Source organism: Bolinopsis microptera, chromosome 11 (assembly GCF_026151205.1).
Source record: "Bolinopsis microptera isolate Bmic1 chromosome 11, MBARI_Bmic_1.0, whole genome shotgun sequence".
Lineage (NCBI taxonomy): Eukaryota > Metazoa > Ctenophora > Tentaculata > Lobata > Bolinopsidae > Bolinopsis > Bolinopsis microptera.
Window position 1 is genome coordinate 2,596,840 of NC_087082.1, and position 12,057 is coordinate 2,608,896.

General features: G+C 37.9%; 1 protein-coding gene across 1 annotated transcript in view; it reads left to right on the forward strand.

Annotated features, from left to right (window-relative positions):
• LOC134823203 (structural maintenance of chromosomes protein 3-like) overlaps positions 1-12,057 on the forward strand; it is a 32,817-nt gene extending 20,760 nt beyond the window's left edge. Inside the window, 10 exon segments of the mRNA XM_063834594.1 lie at positions 117-286; positions 5,248-5,416; positions 5,519-5,647; positions 5,762-5,932; positions 6,077-6,392; positions 6,515-6,582; positions 6,743-6,850; positions 11,270-11,519; positions 11,642-11,709; positions 11,870-12,057. Of these exon segments, the coding sequence (XP_063690664.1) occupies positions 117-286; positions 5,248-5,416; positions 5,519-5,647; positions 5,762-5,932; positions 6,077-6,392; positions 6,515-6,582; positions 6,743-6,850; positions 11,270-11,519; positions 11,642-11,709; positions 11,870-11,980 (1,560 nt within the window). The 3' untranslated portion in view covers positions 11,981-12,057.

A 12,057-nucleotide genomic window follows, 5' to 3' on the forward strand; every position in this document is an offset into this window, starting at 1 on the left:
GTATAAATTAGAATGGTCGGAGATAACACCACAGAGACAAAATCCTCGACGTGCTAGATTACTCAGTGGTTATTCATATGCAATCTAGTCTGTGAATTTAATTGACAACACTTTAGGTAGAGAAGAACATGTACGAAAATCTGTTGCACAATAACTTATTCAAAAGAAGAGATCAGCTGTTGAGTAATATTGATGAGTTGGGAATGAGTGAGCGAAAACAGGATTATGATAGTAAAAGAGCAGAGTTCTCTCAAGCGACCGAGGGAATGGAATCCACGAAGAAGCGGTAAGGAGTCGCCAATCTTATCCTATTGTTGAAAAGTTCTGGAATAATGCCAAAATAGAACTTATGAAAACTGATACAGCGCTTGAGAGTTGATGAATCCAGATTTTTGGAACATTTTTGGAACATTTTTGGAACATGTCCCAAAATTGTCCCAAAAGTGTCCCATGCATTTATTTGCCCTAATAAGCTCTAAATAGTGCCAAAAATAATTGTAAATGATGGATATAGTTGCAAGCTAGGTCTAGGGGCCATCGAAAGTAGCATAAAAATACCCAGGTTCATGGAATGAACGAAAATGAACAAAAATGAATATTGTCCTAAAAATGCTCAGAACGGTTTAAAATTGGTCGGAAAGTGTTTATATTAGTCCTAGGACCACTCAAACCAAGTTTGGGAATCACTGCATGTCTAGAACCGATGTTACCAATGTTCCAAAATGTTCCAATTTTGGGACAATAATCCTTCTGAGAATCCAGATTTTTGGAACATGGGCACATCGAAGTATTGGCTGTATTTAAGTGCTGGGAAGCCTCAATTCGGTTTTCTAAGATGGATATAGGTAAAAACTAGGCCTAAGAGCCATCAAAACTCAAATAACATCACCCAGGTTCATGGAATGAACGAAAATGAACAAAAATGAATATTGTCCTAAAAATGCTCAGAACGGTTTAAAATTGGTCGGAAAGTGTTTATATTAGTCCTAGGACCACCCAAACCAAGTTTGGGAATCACTGCATGTCTAGAACCGATGTTACCAATGTTCCAAAATGTTCCAATTTTGGGACAATAATCCTCCTGAGAATCCAGATTTTTGGAACATGGGCACATCGAAGTATTGGCTGTATTTAAGTGCTGGGAAGCCTCAATTCGGTTTTCTAAGATGGATATAGGTGAAAACTAGGCCTAAGAGCCATCAAAACTCAAATAACATCTCCCAGGTTCATGGAATGAACGAAAATGAACAAAAATGAATATTGTCCTAAAAATGCTCAGAACGGTTTAAAATTGGTCGGAAAGTGTTAATATTGGTCCTAGGACCACTCAAACCAAGTTTGAGAATCACTGCATGTCTAGAACCGATGTTACCAATGTTCCAAAATGTTCCAATTTTGGGACAATAATCCTCCTGAGAATCCAGATTTTTGGAACATGGGCACATCGAAGTATTGGCTGTATTTAAGTGCTGCGAAGCCTCAATTCGGTATTATAAGATGGATGCAGGTAAAAACTAGGCCTAAGAGCCATCAAAACTCAAATAACATTACCCAGGTTCATGGAATGAACGAAAATGAACAAAAATGAATATTGTCCTAAAAATGCTCAGAACGGTTTAAAATTGGTCGGAAAGTGTTTATATTAGTCCTAGGACCACCCAAACCAAGTTTGGGAATCACTGCATGTCTAGAACCGATGTTACCAATGTTCCAAAATGTTCCAATTTTGGGACAATAATAGAATAATCCTCCTGAGAATCCAGATTTTTGGAACATGGGCACATCGAAGTATTGGCTGTATTTAAGTGCTGGGAAGCCTCAATTCGGTTTTCTAAGATGGATATAGGTGAAAACTAGGCCTAAGAGCCATCAAAACTAAAATAACATCACCCAGGTTCATGGAATGAACGAAAATGAACAAAAATGAATATTGTCCTAAAAATGCTCAGAACGGTTTAAAATTGGTCGGAAAGTGTTAATATTGGTCCTAGGACCACTCAAACCAAGTTTGAGAATCACTGCATGTCTAGAACCGATGTTACCAATGTTCCAAAATGTTCCAATTTTGGGACAATAATCCTCCTGAGAATCCAGATTTTTGGAACATGGGCACATCGAAGTATTGGCTGTATTTAAGTGCTGCGAAGCCTCAATTCGGTATTATAAGATGGATGCAGGTAAAAACTAGGCCTAAGAGCCATCAAAACTCAAATAACATTACCCAGGTTCATGGAATGAACGAAAATGAACAAAAATGAATATTGTCCTAAAAATGCTCAGAACGGTTTAAAATTGGTCGGAAAGTGTTTATATTAGTCCTAGGACCACCCAAACCAAGTTTGGGAATCACTGCATGTCTAGAACCGATGTTACCAATGTTCCAAAATGTTCCAATTTTGGGACAATAATAGAATAATCCTCCTGAGAATCCAGATTTTTGGAACATGGGCACATCGAAGTATTGGCTGTATTTAAGTGCTGGGAAGCCTCAATTCGGTTTTCTAAGATGGATATAGGTGAAAACTAGGCCTAAGAGCCATCAAAACTAAAATAACATCACCCAGGTTCATGGAATGAACGAAAATGAACAAAAATGAATATTGTCCTAAAAATGCTCAGAACGGTTTAAAATTGGTCGGAAAGTGTTTATATTGGTCCTAGGACCACTCAAACCAAGTTTGAGAATCACTGCATGTCTAGAACCGATGTTACCAATGTTCCAAAATGTTCCAATTTTGGGACAATAATCCTCCTGAAAATCCAGATTTTTGGAACATGGGCACATCGAAGTATTGGCTGTATTTAAGTGCTGGGAAGCCTCAATTCGGTTTTATAAGATGGATGCAGGTAAAAACTAGGCCTAAGAGCCATCAAAACTCAAATAACATTACCCAGGTTCATGGAATGAACGAAAATGAACAAAAATGAATATTGTCCTAAAAATGCTCAGAACGGTTTAAAATTGGTCGGAAAGTTTGGGAATCACTTCATGTCTAGACCCGATGTTACCAATGTTGTCACAATAATCCTCCTGAGCATCCAGATTTTTGGAACATGGGGACATCGAAGTGCTGGGAAGCCTCAATTCGGTTTTCTAAGATGGATATTAAAAAACTAGGCCTAGAGGAGCCATCAAAAGTCGAATAATATTACCCAAGTTTATAGAATGAACAACGAACATGAAAATTTTTCTCAAAGCGCTCAGAATGGTTAAAAAATGGTGGCAAAGAGTCAATATTTTCATCCAACAGGGTCTTAAAGTTGCAATCAGAATTATGTACAATTAGACAGAAATTATTTTATTGGGCAAATATTTTGGTTTTAATAATCCTCCAATATTTTGATATAAATTTTTGACATCACTAGCTGTATTTGAGTGTGCTTTGTATTTTGAAAACAAAGATAACAGTCATTTAGTAAACAGCAAATTAAATTCTACGTTTATTATCTAGTAAAAATATTGTATGTTATAAAATACTGTATATTATAAAATCTGTATATAAAAATAAACTACTCAATTACTCTACAGTAAGACTTCTTTATACAGACCGTTTCAACGGACCAGGTGGAGATGAAAATGGATTTTGTCGTTGTGTCGGGGTTCAGTCTTCGTCTTTTTGTCAATTTTAAACCGTTCTGAGCATTTTTAGGACAATATTCATTTTTGTTCATTTTCGTTCATTCCATGAACCTGGGTAATGTTATTTGAGTTTTGATGGCTCTTAGGCCTAGTTTTTACCTATATCCATCTTAAAAAACCGAATTGAGGCTTCCCAGCACTTAAATACAGCCAATACTTCGATGTGCCCATGTTCCAAAGATCTGGATTCTCAGAAGGATTATTGTCCCAAAATTGGAACATTTTGGAACATTGGTAACATCGGTTCTAGACATGCAGTGATTCCCAAACTTGGTTTGAGTGGTCCTAGGACTAATATAAACACTTTCCGACCAATTTTAAACCGTTCTGAGCATTTTTAGGACAATATTCATTTTTGTTCATTTTCGTTCATTCCATGAACCTGGGTAATGTTATTTGAGTCTTGATGACTCTTAGGCCTAGTTTTTACCTATATCCATCTTAGAAAACCGAATTGAGGCTTCCCAGCACTTAAATACAGCCAATACTTCGATGTGCCCATGTTCCAAATTTATGGATTCATCTACTGGAGTAGATGAATCCATATCCATATGGGCAAATATTTTGGTTTTAATAATCCTCCAATATTTTGATATAAATTTTTGACATCACTAGCTGTATTTGAGTGTGCTTTGTATTTTGAAAACAAAGATAACAGTCATTTAGTAAACAGCAAATTAAATTCTACGTTTATTATCTAGTAAAAATACTGTATGTTATAAAATACTGTATATTATAAAATCTGTATATAAAAATAAACTACTCAATTACTCTACAGTAAGACTTCTTTATACAGACCGTTTCAACGGACCAGGTGGAGATGAAAATGGATTTTGTCGTTGTGTCGGGGTTCAGTCTTCGTCTTTTTGTCAATTTTAAACCGTTCTGAGCATTTTTAGGACAATATTCATTTTTGTTCATTTTCGTTCATTCCATGAACCTGGGTAATGTTATTTGAGTTTTGATGGCTCTTAGGCCTAGTTTTTACCTATATCCATCTTAAAAAACCGAATTGAGGCTTCCCAGCACTTAAATACAGCCAATACTTCGATGTGCCCATGTTCCAAAGATCTGGATTCTCAGAAGGATTATTGTCCCAAAATTGGAACATTTTGGAACATTGGTAACATCGGTTCTAGACATGCAGTGATTCCCAAACTTGGTTTGAGTGGTCCTAGGACTAATATAAACACTTTCCGACCAATTTTAAACCGTTCTGAGCATTTTTAGGACAATATTCATTTTTGTTCATTTTCGTTCATTCCATGAACCTGGGTAATGTTATTTGAGTCTTGATGACTCTTAGGCCTAGTTTTTACCTATATCCATCTTAGAAAACCGAATTGAGGCTTCCCAGCACTTAAATACAGCCAATACTTCGATGTGCCCATGTTCCAAATTTATGGATTCATCTACTGGCGCTTGATGTTTACACGAAGCGGTGTACAAATAATTCCCGCCTATTGCTATTGCTAGTTTGCGCGCGACTTGTATGAATAAAGGACCTTACTGCGAGTAAAATTTGGCGCTACACGCGTTTATAATTTATTGATTTGTAAAATTCTTTAAACACATTTAAAAACAATTCTAATTTTTTGTTCCAACAGATTAGACTGGCTCGAGAATGAAATGGACGTATACACGAAGAAATGCAAAGAATTGGCGACTCAGATTGAACACAAAACAGGAAAAGAGAGGGAGATTCAGGAAAGCATTGAAGAAGAGAGCAAAAACATGGAGAAAATGGCAAACAAACGAGCTGTAAAGTTACGAAAGGTACTCGCCCTGAAAAAATTCACGACTCGTAATTTGCAGAAGTTGACTCATTCCACCACTGTTCTAAACGTTGAATAGTGTATTAAAATACATTTCACTCAGAAAGAGGAAGTGATGAGAAAGATCCGAGAGTTGGGGTCATTACCAGCAGACGCTTTTGAGAAATATCAGAACATGAGTTTGAAGGAGCTGTGGAAGCTCATGAACAAGTGTAACAATGAGCTGAAAAAGGTGTGTTTTATGAAAATTTCTATTTCTAATTGGTGTGTCGAAATGTAGGAACAATGTTGCTGACGCCTGAATGTAAACTCATTTTGGTACATTAGTAAACCACCAACTTTTCAGTACGCTCACGTGAACAAGAAAGCTCTGGATCAGTTTGTAAGTTTCTCGGAACAGAAAGAAAAGCTTATAGAGAGGAAGAAAGAGCTTGATAAGGGATTGGATGCAATCAAGAACTTGATGGACGTTCTAGAGCACAGAAAACACGAAGCCATTCAGCTAACTTTCAAACAGGTACATGTTGTTCCTTAGTCTTCTTATTGAGCGAATAATAATAATCATATTCTTAATTCATTTTTAGATAAACCAAGCATAAAGAAAGATTGTATAAACATTCCTAAGGTAATGTATATAAATAACCGACTGTCATATTTTCAGGTGTCCCACTTTTTCACAGATATCTTCAAGAAGCTAGTCCCTGGCGGTACCGCTACTCTAGTCATGAAACGTTCAGAGTTCGACGAGGAGGGCAGTTCAGTCCCTCTCGTTGAGCAATTCACAGGAGTTGGCATCAAGGTCTCCTTCAGTGGAAAGGTTTCGGAGACAAAGGAAATGCAGCAGTTATCTGGAGGACAGAAGTCTCTGGTTGCTCTGACTCTGATATTCGCTATCCAGAAGTGTGATCCTGCTCCCTTTTACTTGTTTGATGAGATCGATCAGGCGCTGGATCCTCAACATCGTAAAGCTGTCGCAGGTAAAACTTAAACGTCTCGTCACCTCCATTGACTTATGAACTAAAGAGTTCTATTGATTGAACCAGTCATTTCCGATGACATTTCTTACAAATATTTTGCTATAAACCAACTTTAATTTCAGAGTTGATAAGCAAACAGTCGGACACGTGCCAGTTCATTACAACAACATTCCGTCCTGAACTTGTCCAGGTAACTTATTTCCGACAATTCCCAGTCGTTTTACCCAGACGGAAATCGTTCATAGACATAATCAAGAATTTTAAGGAATAACGTTCGCGCATAGTTTTACCGTTGATGACTTTGCTAACCATGTCCTATATCATGACTGCTTACACTTTCCCTTTCCCAGGCAGCAAACAAGCACTACGGAGTGATCTATCGCAGCAAGGTGTCCCACATCCAGCAAGTTACCATGGAGGAAGCTCTGGACTTCATCGAGGATGAAGCACCTGACAAATAAACACCCAACAAACTGATCGAAGTGATTTCGAGTTTATTTTGACGGACCATCTCTAATTGGATTAAAGAAATTGATTAGATAATCGATTGTGCAGGTCACTTAAAATGTGTCAATTAACCCGATTACTATTTAGTTTATGTATGGGGTTACCCTTTTTTGGACCGTGTCCCTTTGCAATTGGCATTTTAATATTTAACGCCGTTTGTTATGTTTCAAACGAATCGGATAGTACTTTGCTTGTCCTGTTAAACTATTTATTCTAAATTTAACCTTTTTAAAATGTTTACTTGTTCGGACCCTTAATAATGAAATTAGATTGTCCAAAAAACACTGCCGCTATTTTCTCCAGAAACGTTTTAGTTATGAAAATATCTTGGAGACCAAGGGATTTCCAATCCTAACACATGTTTATTTTAAACGTGATTTAATGCTTCTACATTGTAGATCTACAAAAATATTGAATTGTGGAATTCTCTAAGTAATTAAGATTTAAAACTGAACGGTCTCCATTTTGATATTCATGTGAAATGGCCGATGACACAATATAATATTGAATGGGTTCATGGTATGAGCCATCCAAATAATACACCAGACTTGTAATCCCATCGTGTTATTTAGCTAAAGTTTTAAACAGAGTTCATGCCCTGTCGAGTTTTGTTGAAGTTGTAATCTATAAACTGCAATCTCGCATTATGTTATCAATCATATTATGTATTGTTACAGTACTTCATTACCACCAAAATACGTGTTTGTTTGCCTAAACCAAGTCTAATTAATAGTGCTGTGAGACCGAGGGATTCTTATGCGTTTATCAGTAGTTACAGTTATGATCATACGTTGCGTGTGGACTGTGGTAAGATCACACATCATGCAGTTGGCCAAGGAAAACTTCAGACTTAAAATGGACTAAAAATGATGGATCTAATCATTGTTTTCAAACATCCATTAATTACCAAACTGTCATATTATATCAATCAGAAAATGAATAATCGTTAAAATAATATTCTACTGATCTAGTACTTTTCCGTCTGATCCCAACCATGTATTAAAATACTAAAATTGACTACTCATTGCATGAGGGGCCTGAATAGTGAACAATGTAGTTTATTACCATAGATTACAGTGTTTAGTGTCACTCAAAATCATCCTTAGATATCATCACTATCAGTTATTGTTTGAACTAGCAGAAAATCGTAAACATTAATAAGCATAGCGGCCAAACTGTTTAATTACTATCCTGTTATCACATCCTGTAAATCACACAGCGTAAATTTGATATTGTAAATGTAATCGTGGAAGCACAATGTAAATGTTGTGCTATGACTTCCATGTTGAGACATACTTTAATAAGACGACTGTCGACCATGGGTCAATTTCCTGAACCAGGTAGACTACAACTAGCATGAAATTACGAAAAGCTGTCAGTTCTAATTCTTAATAAACATTCAATTCAAGTTCAAATAGATAGTTTCTCGGACACGGTAACAGGTAATTATTGTGCTAAGTAAACTGGCAATGCAAGTGTTTCAGTTTAAAGATCTCTATCTTGCGATCAGAATGAACTATACTTGTGAAATGGTCCAATATACCATATTCCTTTTAGTTTTTGTAATGTCCAACTGTTTCCGGATCACTTATCCGATCACACTTCGCCCTCGCCATCCCGTTTAACACTCTGTCTGGTGCTTCTGGTGTAAACAGCGTCCTCTTCGGTCTCAGCTCCCAGTGGCTTGTACCTAGTTACTCCTTCCTTGTCAGTTGCTGACTGTAGAATTTATAATAACATAAACCCGCCACGCAAAGGGTTTATATAACAGATCATCCCGCGCTAGCGGGATGATCTGATAAACACATACGAGTGCGCGCAGCGCACGAGTTTTGTGTTAATATGTAATCCCGAAGCGCCAGCTGAGGGATTACATTTATTTAGCCCTGAGCGTGAAGTGTTTATGGATTATAATTATCTCCGGCGATTTCGACAAGGGATTGGAAAGCAGTTCATCAATCTGAATGTCAAACCGATCTGTCATAGTGGAGCAATAGCTTGAACGTTAGCAGGAACAAAAGCTGGAAGGAGAGCAAGCAAAACAATACTATTTTTAGGGCACGGACAAGGGTAGCTGGCTAGTCGCCAACTTCTCACGCCACGCGTTGGAGAAATTCCAAGAATTAGCTGCTTTGGCAACGTTCCCAGGAATTTGCGTGTAAAAGAAGTGGACGGTTACGATGTTTCATATCACGTGGTGCGCTTTCGTGTCACGTGGTATAGACTCGGCGTATGCTATTGGTGGCACGTGGTACGCACGTGACGCGCCCACGTGATCGTGCGTCTAACTGTTCTACTATTATCGAGTTCTAATCAGCAGTATCATTGATTATTGTAAGTCGGAGAATTGAATGATAAACATCAGTTACGACTAAAAAGCGGGCCGGGTTTATACAAATTTCCGGGGCGGGATGATATCACCTTGAGATGTTTATCTAACAGCGGGCCGGGCTGAGTGATAATATGATCCCGCGTCGAAATCCCGGAGATATTTATAAATGTAAGGTAATTCATAAAATTAGCAATATATACTGAGCTTGTTTTGACAATCGTACTTATTTTTGCGAGTCTCACGCTCGATGTTCGTTAGTACAGTCAGTGTAGTTTAACTTTAAGCTTTTAAGTAAGACTAAGAGTCACAATAACAATTTTGCACTATCAGCTGTAATACTTACAACTGTTGTAATGTCATTGTATGTCTTGAGAGTGCCAGCTGAGGCCATGGACTCGTACAGCTGAATGGTATCGCCCGAGTATTCCATCACGGCATACGTCTGAGATTTTTAAAATCATATTCAAGCTGTTTTGAACATATTTTTACTGTGCTAACATTTAACAACGATATTTCAACTTTATTGCCAAGGATTTCGAATCTAATATATAACCTCAAACCAAGATGTACCAACATCTGTAATCCATTAATAACTTACAACTTAATGAGTGTATATAATTATAACCTACGAGTACAACTACAGAGTCAGGTTTCAGAAAAAAATTTCGCGGTCAGTGACACTCTCAAGAAAACGCCTATTATGAGCTTGAAATATCTAACACAATAACACTCACATCATCAGAATAGGAAACATCCAGGTTAAAATCGTCAAGTTTGTCTTTTCCCTTTGACTTGGAGGCTGAAGTGGTAGGGTTCTCTTCTTCTGCTGGGTCATCTTCTATGTCTTCTGTCCAGTCGTCAAACTATATTATTATTCATTGTAATATGGCAATAAAATTTAAATTTTGTTTTACTTAAATTAAGTTATAAACTATTAATGGCATTTTTCAATCAAAATTCAGTGAGAAAGTTGTGGTTTTTTCTAGTCACGAAGCACTGATAAACGGTGAATTTTCATTATTCATACTTAGAGGCAACTTTTGGTACCAAATTTATCAAAATCAGAGACAACAAATTCTGTGCCAGCTCATTACATGGCGCTTATTACATAGCAGTGGCGTAGGACTGATGAAAAGTTTGAAAATTAGAAATTTTCAGAAAATGTGTTATTGGACTGCCGATCTGGGGAGCAACCTAGGGCCCTCTATATATTCATGCCCATTGTAGGCTGCATCCCCGATCCCCGAGACTTCGTCTTACTTTCGTCTGGTTTCCACTCTCCCTTCATACCAAGTTACTAGCTAGGTAACAAGGTAATCGAGGAGACAGTTTTCAACGTAACAACGATTTCAGCCGGTTCGGACAAATCTTTGTTCTAACCATTTGAACAACAAATCAGTGCACTTTCCATCTGTACGCGTCCTCACACACTGTTCTTAAACCAGAGTTAGCTTTATACCAACATAGTTCACGAAAAATTTACTTGTATGTACTGTTACACCTAATCAACCAGCCAATTTCACGCTATTACAACTCCCTGCAACTCCTCTGCAACTCCGAGAGCTCTTAATTACGCCTTATATGGATGTGTAATTAGCTTTGCAAATATCACGTGCTAGATTAGATGCAGCTCTTAATTACGCCTTATATGGTGCGTAATAATAGCTCAATATCACGCGCTATATATCCAACCAGTAAACGCGCTCAATAGCTATCTCGTGACTGTCACGTGACAGCTATCAAAGGAAATTCTCTATATGGCGCTTCCGGTGGAAACTAGGAAAGAGCTAGTTTGAGCCTTAAATAGGCGGGACACCGGTAATATTTAATAACTTCTGATAAGCAGGTGGCGGTGAAGCTGAACGTCAGCCTGTGTGTGTGCGATTGCTATTCCTGCGATATCAGACACGACCACACTTCACACATTCTGGAGAGCCTCCCTTTATAGGAGGACTCTTATGCAAATAAAGACCTCAGTAAAGAAGTACTACGTGTCCCTGAATTTTGCGGAAATTAATATATTCGCTTGACTATCATGAAACGTTCAGAGTTCGACGAGGAGGGCAGCTCAGTCCCTCTCGTTGAGCAATTCACAGGAGTTGGCATCAAGGTCTCCTTCAGTGGAAAGGTTTCGGAGACAAAGGAAATGCAGCAGTTATCTGGAGGACAGAAGTCTCTGGTTGCTCTGACTCTGATATTCGCTATCCAGAAGTGTGATCCTGCTCCCTTTTACTTGTTTGATGAGATCGATCAGGCGCTGGATCCTCAACATCGTAAAGCTGTCGCAGGTAAAACTTAAACGTCTCGTCACCTCCATTGACTTATGAACTAAAGAGTTCTATTGATTGAACCAGTCATTTCCGATGACATTTCTTACAAATATTTTGCTATAAACCAACTTTAATTTCAGAGTTGATAAGCAAACAGTCGGACACGTGCCAGTTCATTACAACAACATTCCGTCCTGAACTTGTCCAGGTAACTTATTTCCGACAATTCCCAGTCGTTTTACCCAGACGGAAATCGTTCATAGACATAATCAAGAATTTTAAGGAATAACGTTCGCGCATAGTTTTACCGTTGATGACTTTGCTAACCATGTCCTATATCATGACTGCTTACACTTTCCCTTTCCCAGGCAGCAAACAAGCACTACGGAGTGATCTATCGCAGCAAGGTGTCCCACATCCAGCAAGTTACCATGGAGGAAGCTCTGGACTTCATCGAGGATGAAGCACCTGACAAATAAACACCCAACAAACTGATCGAAGTGATTTCGAGTTTATTTTGACGGACCATCTCTAATTGGATTAAATAAATTGATTA